General features: G+C 42.0%; 2 protein-coding genes across 2 annotated transcripts; one reads left to right on the top strand and one right to left on the bottom strand.

Moving 5' to 3' along the window:
- Window positions 1–240: 240 nt before the first annotated feature.
- Window positions 241–5,566, top strand: glmp (CA085 protein). Its single transcript, NM_001173837.1, is given in 6 exon segments — window positions 241–341; window positions 1,465–1,740; window positions 2,068–2,262; window positions 2,539–2,757; window positions 3,461–3,726; window positions 3,933–5,566. Coding segments are annotated over 6 exon segments (1,221 nt in total). The 5' UTR covers window positions 241–248; the 3' UTR covers window positions 4,105–5,566.
- Window position 5,567: 1 nt separating this feature from the next.
- crtc2 (CREB regulated transcription coactivator 2) lies at window positions 5,568–20,034 on the bottom strand. Its single transcript, XM_014141609.2, has 14 exons — window positions 19,770–20,034; window positions 17,187–17,288; window positions 16,870–16,983; window positions 12,305–12,366; window positions 12,144–12,212; window positions 11,973–12,061; window positions 11,727–11,800; window positions 11,535–11,584; window positions 11,227–11,438; window positions 10,675–11,126; window positions 8,222–9,121; window positions 7,154–7,240; window positions 6,862–7,018; window positions 5,568–6,361 (listed from the first exon to the last, which is right to left on the bottom strand). Exons 1-14 carry the CDS (start codon window positions 19,941–19,943, stop codon window positions 6,180–6,182), a joined length of 2,724 nt encoding a protein of 907 aa, XP_013997084.2. The 5' UTR covers window positions 19,944–20,034; the 3' UTR covers window positions 5,568–6,179.
- Between the last annotated feature and the right edge of the window lie 5,276 nt (window positions 20,035–25,310).

The following is a 25,310-nucleotide window of genomic DNA, read 5'->3' as shown; positions in this document are numbered from 1 at the left end:
TCACTTTGATGACGCCCATGATGTGTCGTAGATGTGATTATGATTCTCTCATCACAGATTCTCTCACCATTTGTGTTAATGATGTAGCCTATGATGAAATATGTTGTTTCATTAATTGCTATGGTGGCATTACATTTGCTGCATCCTGAAATCGATACTGGCGAGTCAGCTGAAGACCAATCAGCTGATCAAATAAGGAACTAGGCACGTGATTCCTCCCCCGAAAAAGAAAGATGGCGGCGGATATTATGTACACAATCCACTTTTATGTCTTATTTGTGCTTTTAACGGTTCGATGTTCTTCTAGTTTTATCGGCAATGGTGAGAACTACCGACGGAATGTGAGTTTGATAGTAAATTGTTTATATTTATGTTGTACAGTAATAAAGTTCTATAAAGGTAGCTAACTAACTTCTCAGGGATAGCGTCAGTTGTAGCTACCTAACTTCTGTTTGGATCCAGTTTTCTGTATTTTGACCCGATATACTGCTAGATAGCACGTTATCATATTTTAGCTAGTTGGTGATTTCGAGCATTTTGGATATACACTTGTATTTTGTAGCGCGAGCCATATTGGAATGATGATCAAAAATCAATGAAACTAGCTATCATAATTTACCCATTGTTGGACCCCAGCCATCCATGCATACCGTAGCGACAGACTACACAATCCCTTGTGGGTGTGATTTTTTAAACTAGGGAAATAGTTAAGTCTAAGTATTTGGGTGTTTTGTTGTGATTGATAGCGGTGGGTAATTAAAACACAATCTGTTATGGCAGTCTAGGTCCAAAAGGCTTCTTAACAGCTTCTACCCCCCAGCCATAAATCTGCTGAACGCTAATCAAATGGCTTCCTGGACTATTTTCATTTTTTTTATATAAAAAATGTACCATGCTGCTACTCGCTGTTTATTATTAGTCACTTTACCCCTAACAACATGTACAGTACATATTACCTCGACTAACCGGTACCCCCTGTTTATAACCTCGTTTCATTATTTTATGCATTTCATGGTAAGGTCCACACCTTTTGTATTTGGCGCATGTGACAAATAACATTTGATTTAAAGAGCCTTACCGGTACCCAAGAGCCCTCTACTGAAGATGCTGAGATAGCTAGGTCAAATAGTGCTGAAACATATCTAAACCCTACTCTGTGCTGGCAATCCCTCCATATCAAATAAGATTAAAATATTATTGATTCCACAAATATATGGATTAAGTGTTGATTATAAACTATCTCATTAGACTTCCTTGCATAGGTCAGTACTCAGTAGGACTCTGACCATGTCAGGACCAGCCAATGTTTTTGAGGGTTGTTGGCCTGAGCAGGAAGCTGTGCAAATCTAATGATTTATGAATCACCTCTGCTTACAATTTCAGTTTGCTTGTAAGAATCCCATTCTGTGTCCCTATGGGAAAATGATAAAACGTACTGTGTTTGTGTGACTTACCTCTTCCCAGTTATCCCTGGAGCTTAACCCTGGTCTAAACTCCTCGCTGATGCCGCTACCCCCTGGTGTTGGCTTGCTCCATGTGCGGGCGCTGGGCAAGAACAACACACTGCACTACCTCCTCTGCAGCCAGGGGGCGCCAGCATTACTACTGGTGCACACAAACTCCACTTCATCCAAGGTGAAGGTAGACTGGCCTGCCTTCTTGGTACAAAATACCACAGGCAGCCTGAAATTGACTCCGGAGAGCAGTGTTCTGTACAGCAACACACTCGTCTTTACCAGGGTGAGTCATAAATTGATTGTCATCTTGTTCATAAGTGTCTGTTGAGGTGATATTCTGAGTGACTGATACAGGTATCTCATCCAAATGCATAAGCCATAAAGATGAGCGAGATGCTAGGTTTTGATCCATAATCCAGGTTATCGAAAATTCCAGGTCCAAAATTCAAGCTCTAGACATTTCTTGTAAATCTTAAATGTTTGGATGGTTGTTAGCAATATGATAATAGCTCTAACAAACACCTGGCTATTAACAAGGGGTTGATTTCAGACTGGGCAAAGCCATAGGTAACTCACTCACTAAACCAACTCGTCATTTGTCTCTCGTCAGCTGTGGGAGTACGACGATGTCAACGACACAGCCGTCCCCGAGCACCTACCCCCCTCCAGCTTCTTCCAGCCCTACGAGCTGCAGAACTTCACCTGGGATGACCTGAACAAGACACTTGACCCCATGGCATACACCGCCCTGCTCTGTGGAAGAGACGCCAGCGAGAGCTTCAGCAACGGTTCGCTCTGTCTGAAGGTAGGTGGAACTGCATCATCTAAAGCCTGTGTGATGAAATTAGACATTGCCTATCTTCACTAGATTCAGACCTATGCCTGGATCCACTCAACAGATAAAGTGGGACATGGACTCATCTCTACATTAGACCACTTTAAAGGTCTGAAAATGTCCGGCAAACTTTGATTTTATCACTTAAACTTGGTTAGTGAAGTGAGTATTAATTCATCAGTGCGATATGATTTATTTTATTACATTTTAGCTAGCCTATATTCAACTACTATCTTCCTATCCTAGTTCTCAGCCTTTGATGTTGAGGGGCGGGACCAAGGCTGGCCCAGTCTCCTCCACAACGCAAACTCCTCCCAGCTGAGGGTGGTGCTGGACGGCGTGGTCCCGAGGTCCAATCGCTCCCGCTTCTCCCTAGAGCTACAGGTTGTGGGCGGCACCCAGTCCATGAGCAGAGTGGACGTGCTCCGGTCAATAGATGACGAATACACACCCTCCATATTCAAGGTGATGTCTCTGTGTGTTATAGACATGTAGTTGTACCAAAGATTTGTATAACTTAACCTAGATAGACCACAGCCTGTCGTTTCCAACGGGGAACAAATGTGGGTAAAACAAGCAATGAAGTGGGCAGAGCCAAGCACGAGCTAGCGAGATCGTATTGGCCCGTTCAAGTATACATCTGCATATTTCCGTTAGGGAACGCCTTCTCTGTGAAGTGCGCATGTGCAATAACTCAATTCACCTTTGTACTCCTTCTAAACAAGGCGATTTTTAAAGACGTTAGCAAAGGGTAAAGTCTACAAAACTTAGTCCACTCTGTTCATAACAGATTCTAGTTTTGGGAACAGAAAACTGTATTGAGATCAAATGTTTCATCGGTGAGAGAATGTGCATAATGTCGGCCAAAATCCATCTTCTCCCCCTGCCGTCCACTGGGCATCCTCTCACTAACATATTTGGTAGTGAGTGGAAATGCCAAGCGGATGCTTCACATTTATACATCCGGTGAAATATCTGTCTCATTGTTCCATCTGTGGTTATACTGGAGTAAATGTTACCGAATAACAGTATTTAGATGTTTATAGTTCAACACATTTTTTGTGGTTGATAATTTATGGTTAATTTACTGTTCTTTACCTTCGTTTCTCTGTAGACTGTCACTCAAGCTTTCAGATGCTTCAGTGGCCTTGTCTTTCCTCTCTTTTAGGTATCTCAGTGGGTGTCCTCTCCAGTCAACTCCACCTCCCCTGTTCTTGGTTACGCCCAATGGAAGCCCGTGGCCTACCGCAGGCCATCGCCTGTCTTTGAAGACGCCACTCCCTGCCGCCACTCAACCCCTGTCCCCATAGCCCAGCTTCCCCCCTCCGGCCTGGTGCTGGCTTATTATGGAGGGGAGAGCCAGACCACCGGGCTCAACATGACCTTCAGTATCACTGGAGACCCATTCTACAACACTACCAACTACCTCAGCTGGTAGGTAGCAGTTTACATCCTATTGGTTCATCCTAACTATAATAGGTTTAACTGAATTCTACACTAAATTGCAGTTTATAGCCCCTCCATTAACCAACTATCAAGCATCTGAGGTTGATATCTCACACCATCACCAACTACCTAGAATGATAATGAAATTGTCAGCACTGATAATATTCTTCCTTATCTTGCTTTTCGTACTTCAGGACTGTGTTGGTGGGGCTGGGCTCTCCTCCTGTGGACTCATTCTCTCCCCTGGTTCTGGTCATCATGGCGGTGGGGCTGGGTACTCCGATGCTGATCATCCTGCTTGGCGGGGTGTGTGTGTGTGTCCGCAAGAACAGGCCCCAACCACAGGTCTATGAGCCAATCAACTGAGACCAAGCCAGGATATGTGTACATTAAGTCCTGCTTTAACTATTTTCTTGCCAATGAGCAGACACCTCTGGGCCCATTTTTTTCAAAAGTTATCTGGATTTAGGCTATCGGATAGGATTAAATGCGTAGAAATAGAATGGATGAATTATTGACTTGAATGGGGACAACTGTTCTATTAATTATATTTCTATGCTTTTAATCCTATCCGATAGGAGAAATACAGATAGACAACTTTTGAAAAACTGGGCCCTGGTGTCCGGCAGGTGTCACTCATTTATTATTATTTTTAAATATGAGGTGCACTGATACACATGTGGAATCCACCACTTGTGCATGACTGTCTAATATGGCCACCCATTGTTGGCACAACCGGCCAATAAGGCTTTGACAGAAACACATTTTTAACCACTTCCATAATTTAGGAATGGACTGAATCATCTTGTGGAAGAGATAGCCAATGAATGAGTGCATTTAGTTGTGCTTGGAAATGCCAAAGGCTCCCATCTCAAACCTAACATTCCATGTGAGAACATATTTATACAGCAAATTGTGAAAAGGCTAGTTACTGTAGTTAAGGATGGTTTTTTTTTCATTGTAAAACTCAAATGGCGTACACTGTCCCTCCAGTTCTGTGTAAAACAGTATATTATCGTATTGTTGCTCAACAAACATTAGTACATGATGACATGTTACACTGAAGTTGTCATGTTTGGTACTGCCTATCTAGATATACTGACCTGACATGGGTCCTAACTAATAATGGACCCAAACATATATCTGATGACAGAAGAAGACTTAAAAGGGAGTAGGGCCATTTTTTTCGTAACACTGATCTGAGGTCGGTTTGTACTGTAATGGTTTAGGAATTGGTCAAACTAAAATAATCCAAGATCTGCGCCTGAAGGAGACCTATACCTGGAGCAGTGAAAGGAAAATACATCTCAAGAGAAGAACCTTAAAGAAACAAGGTTTGTTGCTTTCTTTCCAAACCCCTTGGATGTTGGGTAAGGGGAAGCCTAGTTTGGGTCCATGTGCTACCCAAAGTGAACTGAAATGCGATAATTGTAAAATGTTTTGGGTTTGATTTAATGTCAATGAAGTTAGAAATCGGTATGGGATTACAAAATGTTTTATAATATTGTAATTAATGTTACAATTTTAAGGGCGTGTTGATTGTTATAGTTCTCATTTGGAATTAATTTAAAACAAGCTTCATAGTCATATTCAGGTTGTAAATGGCCTTGGGTATTTACCTGTATTTGTCTATTAGGCAACAATGTGTTACCTTAATTTTAGGACTAAATGCCAAATTTAATGCAAAAACACCAGTACCTGAAATATTATTATACAAGCATCTAATACACAGGTCATATTCATTTGTATTTTGAGGAAACGCTCCCTTTCATTAGTAATGTAATGGTCTGTGCATAATTGTCTTTTTCTTAAAGAAATGTTCTGGCAAGTTATTTCCTGCTCTCATTTATTTTTCTTTTAAAACAATGGTACAATGTCACTACAGAAATGTCATAAGATGTTTAAAAAAGCAACAAGGACATGTAAATAACTGGTTTCTTGGCCACATTAAATACACATAGTTAAAGATTTTTTTACTTTTCATCGCTACTAGAGGGTGAAAAGACACACCATTCATATTAGAATATACATCATAGTATTACAAAAAGCCATATCAATACAAATATATATTTTTTACATATCTGATCTCATTATTCAACTACATTTAAACTAAGGTGCAGGGGATGCCAGCTCTTGGGGTGCATTTTTCCATGGCAGGCAAGCATTAAATGACAACTAAGAAAAAGTGCAGTCAGCTAACTAGTCTCATGTGAGGCAGTCGATGTAAAGTTACATGCTTGTTAAATCCCATGACCTTGCCAATCACATGAGGATGCTGTAAGATAACATTAATGTCCAATCAAATGATGTCCAGCAGCGAGAGATCCTGGGACAGATAGATAAACTACAGCCAACTACAACTGACATTGCTGCCATCAGACGATACCAAGACAGCCATCTTAGTTGAAAGTAGTGTTCCTGGATACTTCCAACTACCCCGGTCACCTAAGTAGGTTAGAGCAGTGTCCTTTCACAGTGTCCTCGACCATGTCTCCATCTGCCAGCATGTTAAGCTCCTCCAGGTCTAGGGGATCGATCTGAAGGGGGTTATGCAGGGTGAAGGAGTCTGCATCAAATCCCAGCATGGGCAGAACACCAGAGAAATCCTCATATGCTGCTTTGTCTGTTAAGTGGGAAACAAAGACAAAGTGGATAAGAGCGAAAGAGTGAGGCTGGTATTCAATCCGATTGCGGTTTATAGGCATTGTGACTTTTAAAGTCAATGCTCCCGTTCACAGATATCCCATTCACAGTAAAAGCTGCATATGACAGCTCAATCAGAAATAGCTTTTAAAAGCAGCCATCGGATTGAATCCTTGCCCTTTAAAAAAAAATATATATATATATAGAGAGAGAGAGAGAGAGACAAGATAAGCTTTGAAATGGTTACAATTGCGGTGCAACAAATATGTTTGTTTCAATTACCAGGTCTAACATTTCAGAGATTATTATTTACTTAGGGTGTAGTTTCATCCAGACAGTTTAAGTCCATTAGTTGGTATTGAATAACCAACAAATGGACTTACACAGGTCGCTGTTGTTTCATCCAGACAATTCTAAGTCGAAAATAAGGTAATACTTCCCCCCAAAAAAGTGTAAGAGGGGGGAGAGAGTGGGCCCTACCTGTCATAAGGATGTTATGACAGTCAGCACTGGTTTGGTTCTGGCAGTGGAGGGACATCTGAGGACCCTGGTTCCCACAGTAAACCCCTCCATCTTTCTCCTCCACAGACTGAGGCCCAGAATCTCCCCAGAGAGGCTCCTTACTGAGCTGTCCCAGCTGGGCAGAGGTGTGGACAACCAGACAAGATTAGAGAATTAGATTGAAACTATGCACAGTGAGTGAATCAACAGGTAAAACAGAGTTGTCCTTTCAATACTGTTAGATTATTTACAGTTTTAGGTCTTAGACTACCTGCTGGGAGAGTGCCTGAGTCTGGCGTGGTGTGAGGTGTAGGCCCATGTAGGACTCCTGCTGTAAATGATTCAGTATGAAAGTGTCCTGTGAGAGCAGAAAGGGAGTGAGTACCATTTAATAGGGCTGCACAATTGATCGAATTCACATTGAAATATTGACATGTGCAATATCCATATCGCATTACAATATTTTGAAACGCATCTGTCGCGTGTAACATCCGTTTAATAGTTTACTCTGTTTTTTTCCTCTTACAGCTGCTTCCCACACACAAGAAACCCACCCCCTGTCACTCAAGCAGCACAGTTCCTCCTCTCTCTTAGATTCACTATACAGATGTAGGATCTTCATTTGAGCCAGTTTGCTACAGCAGGAAAATAATCCTGCTGCAACAGGAAATGTGAATTATAATTAATGGACATTTCTATAAGGGTTGATGCATTCTTCGTAAGGGAAAATCAAGTCAAATTTCAAATTGGAAATTACTCAATTCAGAAGCCTTTTTAAACCTCAAATACACTACAAGTTTAAAATCTCCTGCAACAGGGTGATCAAATTAAGATGCTACATCTGTAAATTTGCATTCGGTTCTGTTAGGTCAAATGCAGTCAACCGATTGTTCCAAACAAGAACGATGCTGCTTTCCACTTTGCTTCTACATTCTATTCCAACAGTTCACCCAAGTGTTGATCTATAATCGCATGTCAAATTGCAGGATATAATTATTATTTTTTTAACCATTATTCGATTTTTGCCCATATCGTGCAGCCCTACATTACCATATCTTTCTGACAGACCAAACATCAAATGGCCTCTTATTCATCCTAAACATAACCTAAACTGTCCCTAAACAAAGCCTAAACATAACCTAAACTGTCCCTAAACATAACCTAAACTGTCCCTAAACATAACCTAAACTGTCCCTAAACAAAGCCTAACCTGTCCCTAAACAAAGCCTAAACTGTCCCTAAACATATCCTAAACTGTACACACTGACACTAGCTAAACTCAAACTAGTGAAAATAGACATACACATACACAATATGCAACAGATGGGGATATTCTCACATTGTAAAGGCCTGGATTGTTATCCATTGAGGAGTTAATCTGTGAGAAGATTTTGGTCGACTCAATCTGGTCCTTCTGACCTTGCACCTTCTGATGTGCCCAGCTCCTTCCCTGGGCTTGGGTCTGATGCTTACGAGTCATCTGCATCGTTGGTACTTTTTGTGGGTTTGACATGTTCTGCCCATTCAAGTCAAGGCTCTGAGCTGGCGGGTATGCACACTGGAGATTCCACTGATGTTGCTTATGCTGCTGTTGCTGCTGCTGCTGGTTGCCATTTTTCTGCTGCTGCTGGTAGAGTTGAACCTGCTGTAGCAGCTCATCTTGTCGAAGTGCTCGGTTTTGCTGAGGTTGTCTTTGGTACGCTTGTTGTTGATAATGTTGCTGATGTGGGTACTGCTGGTGTGGGTGTTGCTGGGATTGTTGCCTTTGCTTCTCTAGCTGGTGCTGTGGAAGGGTTTGGTACACTTGTTTCTGTTGTTTTTGCTGTTGTCTTTGATGCTGTTCCTCTTGTGATTGATGTAGGTGTTGTTGCTGTGGGTTCTCACAATGGTTTGACCCTCTTTGAGATTGCTGTTTTATGTCCAGGTTCTGACCTTCTGTCTGGACATGCTGGATCTGGCATTGATATAGTTGATTTGGGTGTTGGTACTGTTGTCGATGGTGATATTGCAGTTGTTGGAGATTGTGTGTCTGTGGGAGCTGTGGGTGTTGTTGGTCTTGTTGATGTCTGGATTTCTCTTGGTGTGGTGGTGTTTTTTTCGGTTCCTGGCTGGGTTGCTGCTGCCCCTCTATCAGAGAATGCTGCTGAGCTGCTGGAGTACCCTCGTGTTGAGGTTGGCAGTGAGGATACCCTGGTGCCCTTGACTCCTTTGGTAATTGGTTGGTGTTCAGGAGAACTCCCTTGGAATTGAAATAAGAGCAATACATCAAATAATGTCTTAATATGGAGTTCTATGAAATCATCTTATTAACCTGTTGGGTCTAGGGGGCAGCATTTGCACGTCTGGATAAAAAAAATGTACCCGATTTAATCTGGTTACTAATCCTACCCAGTAACTAGAATATGCATATACTTATTATATATGGATAGAAAACACTCTAAAGTTTCCAAAACTGTTTGAATGGTGTCTGTGAGTATAACAGAACTCATTTGGCAGGCAAAACCCTGAGACATTTTCTGACAGGAAGTGGATACCTGATGTGTTGTATTGAGTTTAAACCTATCCCATTGAAAAACACAGGGGTTTAGGAATATTTTGGCACTTCCTATTGCTTCCACTAGATGTCACCAGCCTTTACAAAGTGTTTTGAGTCTTCTGGAGGGAGATCTGACCGAACAAGAGCCATGGAACGGTGATGTCCCATTAGACACCTGGCGCGCTACTTCATGTTGGGTACCCTCGTTCCAATACGTTATAAAAGGCTATGCATTCGTCCACCTTGAATATTATTCATGTTCTGGTTAAAAAAGGCCCTAATGATTTATGCTATACAACGTTTGACATGTTTGAACGAACGGAAATATATTTTTTCCCCTCGTTCATGACGAGAAGTCCGGCTGGCTTACATCATGTGCTAACGAGACGGAGATTTTTGGACATAAATGATGAGCTTTTTTGAACAAAACTACATTCGTTATGGACCTGTGATACCTGGAAGTGACATCTGATGAAGAGAATCAAAGGTAATGGATTATTTACATAGTATTTTCGATTTTAGATCTCCCCAACATGACGTCTAGTCTGTATCGCAACGCCGTATTTTTCTGGGCACAGTGCTCAGATTATTGCAAAGTGTGATTTCCCAGTAAGGTTATTTTTAAATCTGGCAAGTTGATTGCGTTCAAAAGATGTAAATCTATAATTCTTTAAATGACAATATAATATTTTACCAATGTTTTCTAATTTTAATTATTTAATTTGTGACGCTGACTTGACTGCCGGTTATTGGAGGGAAACGATTTCCTCAACATCAATGCCATAGTAAAACGCTGTTTTTGTATATAAATATGAACTTGATAGAACTAAAAATGCATGCATTGTCTAACATAATGTCCTAGGAGTGTCATCTGATGGAGATTGTAAAAGGTTAGTGTATCATTTTAGCTGGTTTTATGGTTTTGGTGACCCTGTCTTTGACTTGACAAAACATTACACACAACTCTTGTAAATGTACTGTCCTAACATACTCTAAATGTATGCTTTCGCCGTAAAACCTTTTTGAAATCGTAAAACGTGGTTAGATTAAGGAGATGTTTATCTTTCAAATGGTGTAACATAGTTGTATTTTTGAAAAATTTGAATTTTGACATTTATTTGGATTCAAATTTGCCGCTCTTGAAATGCACCTGCTGTTGATGGAGTGCACCACGGGTGGCACGCTAGCGTCCCACCTAGCCCCAAGAGGTTAACGAAAACAACGACATCACTTCAATTCCAGTTTGTTTGATATACCTGAGTAATAGAAGATAACTTTGGAGACCCAACAGGTGAAAACTGTTTAGATTGGAGCCAGCGAGACTCTCCACCAGTGGGAACGACCAGTGGGCTGAGGGGAGTCCGCCTCCTTAACGAAGGCACCAGCGTCTGGCTAGTTGGACGTGGGGAGCAGGATAGGGAAGACGAGGAGCAAGAGCGAGATCCGCCAATCCCACTGCTGTAGCTACAGTGGCTAGTTGCGGATTGCAGGGATAGGCCGCTTAGGGAAGAGCTGCTGAGGAAGGACTGGAGGGATCGGTTGCTAGGGGATGACTGCAGGGAAGAGTTGCTGAGTGACAAGTTCAAGGAGGTGGAGTTTAGAGAGCTGGAAAGGGAGTGGCTGCGGAGAGAGGATTGAATATTGGGGTTGCTGTGGGAGGACTGGAGCAATGGGTTACTGTACGAGCCTTGGAGAGACAACGACAAATCTGAGAACACAAGGAAAGAAATGGACACCATCATCACCATATGAACATACCTAAACCGACACCAACATACACTAAGAACTTAGCACACAGACAAACATACCTGGCACGGGAAATTCATCATCCCTGGCTTCAAGGTGAGCGGGAGTTCCAGGTAGGTGGCCAGTGCTGCAGGTAGTGGGTTTGTGTGAGTCCACGCCTACTGGCTGTGGGGAGGGGAGGTGCAGGCTAGAGAGGTCGGGCAAGGAGCCACTTGCATTGAGAGCGGAAGGGACATTGAGAGCCCTGAACTGCTGATCAGGCGAGGACAGGATGCTGGAGAAACCGCAAGAGAGAAAGAGAGGTGGTTCAGTCAGGGCATAGGGTTTGCCTTTCTTTTAGACAATATTCATTTGGAAAAGCAGAACATACTTTATACCAGGGACTTGATGCGATTTGACTCCAGTGGGAAGTGCAGGAAGCTAAAATGAGACAAACAATTAGCAAGGATACATCAATGAGAAAAATAGTCATCCATCCGCTAGAGCACATTGTGCAATACTGAACCCATTTGTATAGGAAATATGAAGCATTGTGGATGGTTACATTGGCAAGAAATAATACCTTTTTAGTATTCCTTAATGGTTTTCCCTCTTCAAGGACATTCTCCTCAATTGGAGGCACTGGGTATGGAAAACCTGAGGTGACAGAGACGAAACCATCAGGTGCAAAAATCTAAAAGATGAATACATGATATAGGAAAGAAAACTCACTTTCAAGAGGCATTTGCAAGAATTACCTAAGGAATAATACTGAAACGCTGAACACAATAGAATGACTAAATCAATACAACTGGCATTGTGGACTTACCATTGTGCCTGTTCTGTGAGATTAAAGGCTGCTGGTCCCCTGCGTGGGTGTTCCTCACACTGGTGTGCAGGGCTGAGTCTGAGTTAGTTCTGGGGAGGAGAGCACACATTTCAGAGGGGAAAGCAAGAGTGTAGAAGAACAGTAGAGAAACACGATGGGTACATTGCTCACCTATTAAGTGCTGTTAAGAGAGGGTGCATCAAGTGGCTTTTGTCCACTGGAGAGCTGATAGACCAGTTCCTTTTTGGGTGACAGAATCAGTCAAAATATGTATTAGGATGTTTATTATTAAGTGAGCAAAATGCATCATTTTGGATTGCGCCGACCCTTACCTTCTCCAGCTGGGTTCAAGTTGTGGAGACGGGTGAACTGAGCGGTAGGGAGAGTTGTCAATCTGTGAGGGAGTGTTAAGGCTATACAGAGTGCCCTTGGAAAACCTAGGCATAGGTCGACTGTTGGAAAACAATGGTACACAAAGTTGACGGGGCATTTCTTCACTGTACAGTGTGTACATGATTAATCCCCTCTATCTGCTACTTAAGTGGATCAACAGTTAAAGGGCTCCCGGGTGGCGCAGCGGTCTAAGGCACTGCATCACTACAGTCCCTGGTTTGAATCCAGGCCGAATCACATCCGACCGTGATTGGAAGTCCCATAGGGCGGCGCAGGTTTGGCCGGGGTAGGCCGTCATTGTAAATAAGAATTTGTTCTTAACTGACTTGCCTAGTTAAATAAAGGTTAAAATAAAAAATGTTAAAAAATTAAAAAGGTCCAATGCAGGTGTTTTTATCTCAAAATCAAATAATTTCTGGGTAACAATTAAGTACCTTACTGAGATTGTTTTCAATTAAAATGGTTAGAAAGTAACAAAAAATAGCTTCTTAGCAAACAGCAATTTCTCAAGCAAGAATTCTAATAGGACTGTCTAGGAATGGTTTGAGTGGTGATGGGAAACCTGAAAACTAGCTGTTATTGGCAGAGAGGTTTGGAACACTTTCTTATTGGTCAATTAACTAATTTACTGCTTGGTGATGTCACCAGGCAGCCAAAACTCCATCCCACTAAAGCTGCCTGAAATATCAGCATGTCTTTTCAAACTCGTACACTAACATCACCATTTTTTTATTTCACTGTATAATTTCAATTTATAAACTCAGCAAAAAAAGAAACGTCCCTTTTTCAGGACCCTGTCTTTCAAAGAAAATTCGTAAAAATCCAAATAACTTCACAGATCTTCATTGTAAAGGGTTTAAACACTGTTTCCCATGCTTGTTCAATGAACCATAAACAATTCATGAACATGCACCTGTGGAACGGTCGTTAAGACATTAACAGCTTACAGACGGTAGGCAATTAAGGTCACAGTTATGAAAACTTAGGACACTAAAGAGGCCTTTCTACTGACTCTGAAAAACACCAAAAGAAAGATGCCCAGGGTCCCTGCTCATCTGCGTGAACGTGCCTTAAGCATGCTGGAAGGAGGCATGAGGACTGCAGATGTGGCCAGGGCAATAAATTGCAATGTCCGTCTAAGACAGCGCTACAAGGAGACAGGATGGACAGCTGATCGTCCTCGCAGTGCAGACCACATGTAACAACACCTGCACAGGATCGGTACATCCCAACATCACACCTGCGGGACAGGTACAGGATGGCAACAACAACTGCCCGAGTTACACCAGGAACGCACAATCCCTCCATCTGTGCTCAGACTGTCCGCAATAGGTTGAGAGAGGCTGGACTGAGGGCTTGTAGGCCTGTTGTGAGGACCTGCCTTACCAGACATCACCGGCAACAACGTTGTCTATGGGCAAAAACCTACCGTCGCTGGACCAGACAGGACTGGCAAAAAGTGCTCTTCACTGACGAGTCGCGGTTTTGTCTCACCAGGGGTGATAGTTGGATTCGCGTTTATCGTTGAAGGAATGAGCGTTACACCAAGGCCTGTACTCTGGAGCGGGGTCGATTTGGAGGTGGAGGGTCCGTCATGGTCTGGGGCGGTGTGTCACAGCATCATCGGACTGAGCTTGTTGTCATTGCAGGCAATCTCAACGCTGTGCGTTACAGGGAAGACATCCTCCTCCCTCATGTGGTACCCTTCCTGCAGGCTTATCCTGACATGACCCTCCAGCATGACAATGCCACCAGCCATACTGCTCATTCTGTGCGTGATTTCCTGCAAGACAGGAATGTCAGTGTTCTGCCATGGCCAGCGAAGAGCCCTGATCTCAATCCCATTGAGCACGTCTGGGACCTGTTAGATCGGAGGGTGAGGGCTAGGGCCATTCCCCCCAGAAATGTCAGAGAACTTGCAGGTGCCTTGGTGGAAGTGGGGTAACATCTCACAGCAAGAACTGGCACATCTGGTGCAGTCCATGAGGAGGAGATGCACTGCAGTACTTAATGCAGCTGGTGTCCACACCAGATACGGACTGTTACTTTTGATTTTGACCCCCCCTTTATTCCACATTATTCCATTTCTGTTAGTCACGTCTGTGGAACTTGTTCAGTTTATGTCTCAGTTGTTGAATCTTGTTATGTTCATACAAATATTTACACATGTTAAATTAGCTGAAAATAAACACAATTGACAGTGAGGATGTATATATATATATATATATATATATATAACTCAGCAAAAAAAGAAACATCCTCTCTACTAGAAATATAAATATTTAATCAATTTTAGAACAAGGCTGTATTTATATCTATTATAGATCCCCATTAGCTGATGCCAAAGCACCAGCTACTCTTCTTGGGGTCCAGCTAAATTAAGTCAGTTTATACAATTTTAAAACATTACAATACATTCACAGATTTCACAATACACTGTGTGCCTTCAGGCCCCTACTCCACCACTACCACATATCTACAGTACTACATCCATGTGTATGTTATCGTGTGTGTGTGTGTGTGTGTGTGCCAATGTTTCTGTTGCTTCACAGTCCCCGCTGTTCCATAAGGTATTTTTTTTTAAATCTAATTTTACTGCTTGCGTCAGTCACTTGATGTTGAATAGAGTTCCATGTAGTCATGGCTCTATGTAGTACTGTGTGCCTCCCATAGTCTGTTCTGGACTTGGGGACTGTGAAGAGACCTCTTGTGGCATGTCTTATGCATGGGTGTCCGAGTAGCCAGTAGTTTAAACAGACAGCTCAGTGCATTCAACATGTCAATGCCTCTAACTCTCATAAATAAAAGTAGTGATGAAGTCAATCTCTCTTCCACTTTCAGCCAGGAGAGATTGACATGCATATTATTAATATTAGCTCTCTGTGTACATCCAGGGCCAGCCATGCTGCCCTGTTCTGAGCCAATTGCAATTTTCCAAAGTCCTTCTTTGTGGCACCTGACCACACGATTGAACAGTAGTCCAGGTGCAACAAAACTAGGGCCTGTAGGACCTGCCTTGCTAATAGTGTTGTTAAGAAGGCAGAGCATCGCTTTATTACAGACAGACTTCTCCCCATCTTAGCTACTACTGCATCAATTTGTTTTGACCATGACAGTTTACAATCTAATGTTACTCCAAGCATATTAGTCATCAAAACTTGCTCAATTTCCATTATTTATTACAAGATTTAGTTAAGGTTTAGGGTTTAGTGAGTGTTTGGTTCCAAATACAATGCTTTCAGTTTTAAAAATATTTAGGGCTAACTTATTCCTTGCCACCCACTCTGAAACTAACTGCAGCTCTTTGTTGAGTGTTGCAGTCATTTCAGTCGCTGTAGTAGCTGACGTGTATAGTGTTGAGTCATCTGCATACATAGAAACTCTGGCTTTACACAAAGTCAGTGGCATGTCGTTAGTAAAATTGAAAAAAGCAAGGGGCCTAAACAGTTACCCTGGGGAATTCCTGATTCGAACTGCATTATATTTGATAGGCTTCCATTAAAGAACACCCTCTGTGTTCTGTTAGACAAGTAACTCTTTATCCACATTATAGCAGGGGGTGTAAAGCCATAACACATACATTTTTCCAGCAGCAGACTATGATCAATAATGTCAAAAGCTGTATTGAATTCTAGCAAGACAGCCCTCACAATCATTTTATCATCAATTTATCTCAGCCAATCATCAGTCTTTTGTGTAAGTGATGTGCTTGTTGAGTGTCCTTCCCTATAAGAATGCTTAAATTCTGTTGTCAATTTGTTTACTGTAAAATAGCATTGTATCTGGTCAAACACCATTTTTCCAGAAGTGTACTAAGGGTTGGTACAGGCTGATTGGTCGGCTATTTAAGCCAGTAAAGGGGGCTTTACTATTCTTGGGTAGCGGAATGGCTTTAGCTTCCCTCCAGGCCTGAGGGCACACGGTCTCTAGTAGGCTTAAATTGAATATGTGGCAAATAGGAGTGGAAATAACGTAACAAAATGTGGAAAAAGTGAAGGGGTCTGAATACTTACCGAATGCAGTATATGAGGAAATCACTTTTTTGACTGCACTGGGCCTTTAACCTTAGACAGTAGTGTGGCATTTGACCCTGCACGCTTTTACAAACAATAGTTGTTTGGTCATCTTGCCATAGACAATAGGAAGTAGACTACTGTGAATGTAAAGCAATAGTTCACCACTTTATTGCAATATAGTGGTGAACTATTACTTTACGATCACTGTTATGGTCATCCTCCATGCACTTCAGATATCTGGGGAGCATGGAGGAAAACTAATTTGTGTGTGCTTACTCTACTACAGTTGCAAATGGCTAACGTTAACATTTACCATTAGAAACCCTTTCCCTAAAAGCATCCGTTTGTGCTTAGCCCCCCCCATGTATTAACTTTAAGGCATGGGAGCCACTAAGCAATACAGATGTTACACTAACAGTGACCTCACTTTACTTTGTCACTTTAAGGGACCCATCTCTGCCTGCTCTTTGACTGAGCATAAAGGATACATGTCTCCTGTTTGGCCTGACTGGAAAACTGAGCCGCCCCTCTCCTTGTGCCCACTCTGCCATTGGGTGAAGTCTTGTGAGGCAGCCATTGTCTGGACTACAGGAGAGCTGACCCTAACAGAGTCAGACAGATAAACAGTTCATTTGACTTTCAGTAGCCTGCATCATATAACCATTGCTATAGCCTGTTTATTAAATAGGCTTATAAATATAAATGTAGTTATAAGTAGTAGGTAATGTAGGTATAAGTAGTAGGTAATGTAGGTATAAGTAGTAGGTAATGTAGGTATAAGTAAAATGTAAGTAATAACTCTAACCTGTACATCTGAAGTGCTTCTCCCAATCTGGTTGACATTGGGAAGGGAGCCTCCATAATAGGTGCCCAGGCTTCTGGCCTGCCGTGCTCTCTGGACCTGAATCTGAGACCCGGAAAGAGTGGGGGAATAAAGAAGGAGTGAATAAAGACAACAACTAGTTCAATTTAGTTGATTATCAGAAAAAACAAAATGGCATTTACAGTCAGTTCTATAATAGTCTCACTTGTATAATGGAATGACTGTATATAGTGACACTATAAGAGTGAGTCAAGGCGACTGTCGGCTCGATCTCGGAAAGAATACCCCCCGACTGCCAACCCTTGGCATGAACATGGGAATCAGATACTGCAGGAGAAAGACCCTTGCATACTTTAAAAGCCAATGTGTAATAAACCATGAATATAGATGGGTGCCATCTCCTACAGCTACTGTATTTTAAGGAAATTGTTGCATGGTGGTTTCGGTAACATGACTTGAGAGCCTTTGAATTCGGGTATTAATGATATGAAAAGTGCGGGCTATGTAAGAGGTCAAAGAGATGCCATAAAACAAGTGCCATGAGGTCTTGGCTCCTCAGTTTAAAGCCAGAGCATGGGGCTGCACCTCATTTCACGTGACACCAGAGACTTAATCAATAGGATACTGCATTGCGTTCACAACATTGAAGATTGAGATGCAATGTAGCCAAGCTATAAGAAGGACGGTGCGCTCTATAATGTAGAATAGGGAAACTCAAACTTGTGCACTTCACACATACTGTATGTCTACCATGTTTCAAACATATTTATTACACACCTGTAGGGCTGACCCCATTTAGTCGACTTGTCGATTGTTTGGTCGATAGGCTGTTGGTCGATTGAGACTTCTTTAGTCGAGCAGTAACAACAACAAAAAGTATTATAATTGCATGGTGTACAAGACACCTGTTTGATTTGCACCTGTCTGAGTGGACTAATCCATTGTGGAGGCCATGGGAATGGCACAGTCCATCAATAAGACATGCTACTGTAATTGTATATGTATAAGAACAATATAAGAACAATGGCGCAACACTAATACAAATATTAGTTTATAACAAATGCGCTTTCTCCCACGTTGTATCGTGGTATAGTGGTCACTGTCTGCAGTTCTGAAACATCACTGTGTTGTTTTCCTCAACCATGTTGCTATGTGCATAACAGCAAAGTTAACCAGCATATTGGTGTTGAGAACACCATCGAGCTGTAGGCTAAAGAGCACATCCTGTTAAGTCTTAATACCATAACTTACTTAGGCCTAATACAATAACTTATTTTCCTGTCAGGGACAGCCCTACACCCCTGGCAAAAAGCTGGAGTCAAATACACAGAAGGCAATTAGATTCCAAAACGATAACATAAAGTATCATATTTTTCACTACTTAATACACTCACTGCACTGTGAGGTTGTAGCACTCCAACTGTGTAGTGGGACACGACACTCACATAAAAATAGAATAGTATTTATATTTCCTATGGGCACAATAACAAATCAGGGCAACCCCTAGCCTAATAGACACCCCCATAAATAGCAACGTGGGGGCATATCCCAAAAGTGTTAACATATTCACATTACCAATGGTGGAAAAAGTACCCAATTATCATACTTGAGTAAAAGTAAAGATACCTTAATAGAAAATGACTCAAGTAAAAGTGAAAGTCACCCAGTAAAATTCTACTTTAGTAAATATTTAAAAGTATTTGGTTTTAAATATACTTAAGTATCAAAAGTAAAAGTACAAGTATAAATAATTTCAGATTCCTTATATTAAGCAAACCAGACCTCATGTTCTTGTATTTTTTTTGTTTACAGATAGCCAAGGGCACTCTCCTACACATCACTTACACACAAAGCATGTATTTAGTGAGTCCGTCAGATCATTGGCAGCAGGGATGACCTGGATGTTCTCTTTTTAAGTGTGGGAATTAGACAATTTTTCTGTCCTGCTAAGCATTCAAAATGTAACAACTACTTTTGGGTGTCAGCGAAAATGTATGGAGTAAAAAGTACATCATTTTCTTTAGGAATGTAGTGAAGTAAAAGTTGTCAAAAATATAAAAAGTAAAGTACAGATACCCCAAAAAACGACTTAAGTAGTACTTGCAAGTATTTTTACTTAAGTACTTTACACCACTGCACATTACGCAGACTACCCAAAGAGTGCAATTTGTCATTCTAGCCTTGCAGGTTGTGGGCAGCCTGCACTCCATGCATCTGTATGGAAAATCAACAGGTGTTATAAGCATAAATGTTGTATAAATCAATATGACGCACATATTATGTTTAAAGGTTATATTACAGTAAGAGTGTTTTGAAGTTAAATTATATCGACACTTTGGATTAAACAGATTTGTCAACCGGCGTATTTGCAGTGAAAGTCTCTATAGTGCAAAATTGAACGCGATGCTTGATATGGCCTGGAAGTTACTGCGCCTCTGAAAAGTGAAAACAAAGTGCTCTGACTGTCGGGTGGTCAACATCACTGACGTTTGAATATTTTGGACAGATTTATGGCGTCTTCTGTTTTATCAACACGAAGTTCGTAGGCCTGTCATCTTGACTCACCCTGGTGGAAGTGATGTCCATCATAACCTCCTGGAAGGCTGCGGTGTCCTCAGCTTGTCGCTGGGTGAGGAGTGCTATCTTCTCGCTAAACTTTCGCGGATTGCAGGACCCATTACTAGATCCTGACCCCTGGCCAGCCCCGCAGCACCCATTTCCTGTGCCTGCCAGAAACATAACTGACCACAACTAGTGTACAGTTAACTAGACACAAGCCCACGGAGAGAACAAGTTGCAACCCGTGACGGAGCACTTTATGCACGTCGTTTCGAAAGGCATTGTGGGATATGTTGTTGTTTAATCGAAGAGGGACAAGTGTAAATAACAAAATTAAACTACAAGCCCATGCTTCATTTTTTTCATCACAGACAAAAACAACTTGGGGAATGTGGGATATGTAGTTTTGAGTGTTGGGTCCCATTACATTGTGACGACTTTGTAATTACATTTTTATTACATTTTTTATTTTTAAGTAACCTTTATTTAACTGGCAAGTCAGTTAAGGACAAATTGTTATTTACAATGACGGCCTACACCAGCCAAATCCGGACGACAGCCAATTGTGCGCCACCCTATGAGACTCCAAATCACGGCCGGTTGTGATTCAGCCTGGAATCGAACCAGGGTCTGTAGTGATGCCTCTAGCACTGAGATGCATTGCCTTTGACCGCTGCGCCACTCGGGAGCCCATTTTTATAGTGCCTGTTTGCAGTTTCTCACAGATTGACTTTTCTAAAACAAATTAACTATGGCTAATGTATTAAAGGTTTATATACCAGTCAAAAGTTTGGACACACCTACTCATTCAAGGGTTTTTCTTTATTTGTACTATTTTCTACATTGTAGAATAATAGTAAATACATCAAAACTATGAAATAACACATACGGAATCATGTAGTATCCAAAAAAGTGTTAAATCAAAATATATTTTAATTTAGATTCTTCAAAGTAGCCACCCTTTGCCTTGATGACAGCTTTGCACACTCTTGCCATTATCTCAACCAGCTTCATGAGGTAATCACCTGGAATGCATTTCAATTAACAGGTGTGTCTTGTTAAAAGTTCATTTATGGAATTTCTTTCCTTCTTAATGCATTTGAGACAATCAGTTGTGTTGTGAAAAGGTAGGGGTGGTATACAGAAGATAGCCCTAATTGGTAAAAGACCAAGTCCATATTATGGCAAGAACAGCTCAAATAAGCAAAGAGAAATAAATGACAGTCCATCATTACTTTAAGACATGAAGGTCAGTCGATCTGGAAAATGTCAAGAACTTGAAAGTTTCTTCAAGTGCAGTCGCAAAAACCATCAAGTGCTATGATGAAACTGGCTCTCATGAGGACCGCCACAGGAAAGGAAGACCCAGTTAGCTCTGCTGCAGAGGATAAGTTAATTAGAGTTACCAGCCTCAGATTGCAGCCCAAATAACTGCATCACAGAGTTCAAGTAACAGACACATCTCAACATCAACTGTTCAGAGGAAACTGTGTGAATCAGGCCTTCATGGTCAAATTGCTGTAAAGAAAACAATACTGAAGGACACCAATAATACAAAGAGACTTGCTTGGGTCAAGAAACATGAGCAATGGGCATTAGACTGGTTGAAATCTGTACTTTGGTCTGGAGTCCAAATTTCAGATTTTTGGTTCCAACCGCTGTGTCTTTGTGAGACGCAAAGTAGTTGAACGGATGATCTCTGCATGTGTGGTTCCCACCATGAAGCATGGAGGAGGAGGTGTGATATTGTGGGGGTGCTTTGCTGGTTACACTGTTGGTGATTTATTTAGAATTCAAGGCACACTTAACCATGATGGCTACCACAAGTGTTCTGCAGCGATATGCCATCCCATCTGGTTTGCGCTTAGTGGGACTATCATTTGTTTTTCAATAAGAAAATGACCTAACACACCTCCAGGCTGTGTAAGGGCTATTTGACCAAGAATGAGAGTGATGGAGTGCTGTATCAGATGACCTGGCCTCCACAATCACCTGACCTCAACCCAATTGAGATGGTTTGGGATGAGTTGGACCGCAGAGTGAAGGAAAAGCAGCCAACAACTTCTCAGCATATGTGGGAACTCCTTCAAGACTGTTGGAAAAGCATTCCAGGTGAAGCTCGTTGAGAGAATGCCAAGAGTGTGCAAAGCTGTCATCAAGGCAAAGTGTGGGTACTTTGAAGAATCTAAAATCTGAAATATATTTTGATATGTTTAACACTTTTTTGGTTACTATATGGTTCCATATGTGTTATTTCATAGTTTTGAAGTCTTCACTTTTATTCTACAATGTAGAAAATAGTAAAAATAAAGAAAAGCACTTGAATGAGTAGGTGTGTCCAAACTTTTGACTGGTACTGTATAAACCTCACCATAGAACAAATAAAATAAAATCTAATTGTATTTGTCACATGCGCCGAGTACAACAGGTGTAGACCTTACCGTGAAATGCTCACTTACAAGCCCTTAACCAACTATTCAGTTTTAAGAAAATAGAGTCAAGAAAATATTTACTACATAAACTAAAGTAAAAATGTAATAAAAAAGTAATACAATAAAATAACAATAACGAGGCTATATACAGGGGGTACCGGTACCGAGTCAATGTGCGGGGGTTCAAGTTAGTCGAGGTAATTTGTACATGTAGGTAGGGGTAAAGTGACTATGCATAGTAAATAAAGTAGCTGTGGTCCAGGTGGCCATTTGATTAATTGTTCAGCAGTCTTATGGCTTGAGGGTAGAAGCTGTTAACGAGCCTTTTGGTTGACACCCATGACTTGGGTGACTGTAGTCTTTGACAATTTTTTGGTCCTTCCTCTGACACTGCCTAGTATACTGGTCCTTGATGGCAGGAAGCTATGCCCCAGCGACGTACTGGGCTTTGTGCATTACCCTCTGTAGCGCCTTACGGTTGGATGCCGAGCAGTTGCCATACCTGGCGGTGATGCAACCGGTCAGGATGCTCTCGATTGTGCAGCTGTAGAACTTTTTGAGGATCTGACGACCCATGCTGAATCTTTTTAGTCTTCTGAAGGGGAAAAGGCGTTGTCGTGCCCTCTTCACGACTGTCTTGGTGTGTTTGGACCATTATAGTTTGTTGATGTGGACACCAAGGAACTTGAAACTCTTGACCCCCTCCACTACAGCCCTATCGATGTGAATGGGGGTGTGTTTGGCCCTCCCTTTCCTGTAGTACACAATCAGCTCCTTTGTCTTGCTCACATTGAGGGAGAGGTTGTTGTCCTGGCGCCACACAGCGAGGTCTCTGACTTCCTCCCTATAGGCTGTCTCATCATTGTCAGTGATCAGGCCCACCACCGTTGTCGTCAGCAAACTTAATGATAGTGTTGGAGTCATGCTTGGCCACACAGTCGTGGGTGAACAGGGAGTACAGGAGGGGACTAACCACACAGCCCTGAGGGGCCCCCGTGTTGAGGATCAGCGTGGCAGATGTGTTGTTGCCTACCCTTACCACCTGGGGACGGCCCGTCAGGAAGTCCAGGATCCACTTGCAGAGGGAGGTGTTTAGTCCCAGGGTCCTTAGATTAGTGATGAGCTTTGTGGGTACTATGGTGTTGAACGCTGAGCTATAGTCAATGAACAGCATTCTCACATACAGTGGCAAGAAAAAGTATGTGAACCCTTTGGAATTACCTGGATTTCTGAGTCACAACAATAGACAAACATAGTGTGCTTTGTGGCGTACCTCAGGTCAGCCACCAGGGGGAGACTCGTCAAGGCCTGGTGACAGACGGAGTATACATCACGAGGCGATGGCTCCATCTGCTGGATGTGCCAGGTCTCGACGGGCTCTCCGGCCAGGACTAATTGGGGCTGATTGGGGTTGGTGAGTAATCAAGGGCTGATTGCTCACCAGCTGTACAAGTCCCATAAAGCTGCCAGAAGGGCAGCACACAGGGGAGGACTGGGGGAGGAAAGGACTCCTGTATAGTTGAGGATGGTACCAGAGGTAACGAGAGAGTTCAGTTTTTGATCCCCACAGGACACAGCAAGGCCCCGGCGCCCAGAAGACAGTATCCCGGAGAAGGTCTCTTGGGGTGACATATTCTTTTCTTTTGGACTATTATTTTAATAAACACCTTTGAAACTGAGCTAATCATACTCTGTCCGTGTCTGATCTGTGTAAACGTTTTGACCCAACCCCCTGGTCTGCCACAGCTTAAACTAATAGCACACAAATTATTACATTTTTCTGGTCTATATTGAATAAATAATTTAAACTTTCACAGTGTAGGTTGGAAAAAGTATGTGAACCCCTAGGCTAATGACTTCTCAAAAGCTAATTGGAGTCAGGAATCAGCTAACCTGGAGTCCAATCAATGAGATGAGATTGGAGATGTTGGTTAGAACTGCCTTGCCCTATAAAAAATACTCACAAAATTTGAGCTTGCTATTCACAAGAAGCATTGCCTGATGTGAACCATGCCTTGAACAAAAGAGATCTCACAAGAACTAAGATTAAGAATTGTTGACTTACATAAAGCTGTAAAGGGTACAAAAGTATCTCTAAAAGCCTTGATGTTCATCAGTCCGTAGTAAGACAAATGGTCTATATATGGAGAAAGTTCAGCACTGTTGCTACTCTCCCTAGGAGTTGCCGTCCTGCGAAGATGACTGCAAGAGCACAGCACAGAATGCTCAATGAGGTTAAGAAGAATCCTACTGTATCAGCTAAAGACTTACAGAAATCTCTGGAACATGCTAACATCTCTGTTTACAAGTCTACGATACGTAAAACACTAAACAAGAATGGTGTTCATGGGAGGACACCACGGAAGAAGCCACTGCTGTCCAAAAAAAACATTGCTGCACATCTGAGGTTTGCAAAAGTGCACCTGGATGTTCCACAGCGCTACTGGCAAAATATTCTGTGGACAGATGAAACTACAGTTGAGTTGTTTAGAAGGAACACACAACACTATGTGTGGAGGAAAAAAAGGCACAGCACACCAACATCAAAACCTCATCCCAACTGTAAAGTATGGTGGAGGGAGCATCATGGTTTGAGACTGCTTTGCTGCCTCATTGCCTGGACAGCTTGCTATCATCGACTGAAAAATGAATTCCCAAGTTTATCAAGACATTTTGCATGACAATGTTAGGCTATCTGTCTGCCAATTGAAGCTCAACAGAAGTTGGGTGATGCAACAGGACAATGACCCAAAACACAGAAGTAAATCAACAACAGAATGGCTTCAACAAAAGAAAATACGCCTTCTGGAGTGGCCCAGTCAGAGTCCTGACCTCAACCCGATTGAGATGCTGTGGCATGACCTCAAGAGAGCAGTTCACACCAGACATCTCAAGAATATTGCTGAACTGAAACAGTTTTGTAAAGAGGAATGGTCCAAAATTCCTCCTGACTGTTGTGCAGGTCTGATCCGCAACTACAGAAAACGTTTGGTTGAGGTTATTGCTGCCAAAGGAGGGTCAATCAGTTATTAAATCCAAGGGTTCACTTACTTTTTCCACCCTGCACTGTGAATGTTTACACGGTGTGTTCAATAAAGACATGAACATGTATAAT

The sequence above is a fragment of the Salmo salar genome, chromosome ssa14 (assembly GCF_905237065.1).
Source record: "Salmo salar chromosome ssa14, Ssal_v3.1, whole genome shotgun sequence".
NCBI lineage: Eukaryota > Metazoa > Chordata > Actinopteri > Salmoniformes > Salmonidae > Salmo > Salmo salar.
The sequence above is the reverse complement of the archived record's forward strand: the minus strand, read 5'-3'. Positions and strand labels throughout refer to the sequence as shown.

What these genes read in the sequence shown, in the direction of transcription:
- crtc2 (XM_014141609.2), bottom strand. Translation starts at nt 19,943, where the DNA reads ATGTTTCTGGCAGGCACAGGAAATGGGTGCTGCGGGGCTGGCCAGGGG. An exon ending in CTCTTAACAGCACTTAATAG is followed by an intron (nt 12,062 to 12,143) that starts GTGAGCAATGTA and finishes TCTCCTCCCCAG; the next exon opens with AACTAACTCAGACTCAGCCC. An exon ending in CTCACAGAACAGGCACAATG is followed by an intron (nt 11,801 to 11,972) that starts GTAAGTCCACAA and finishes CTGTCACCTCAG; the next exon opens with GTTTTCCATACCCAGTGCCT.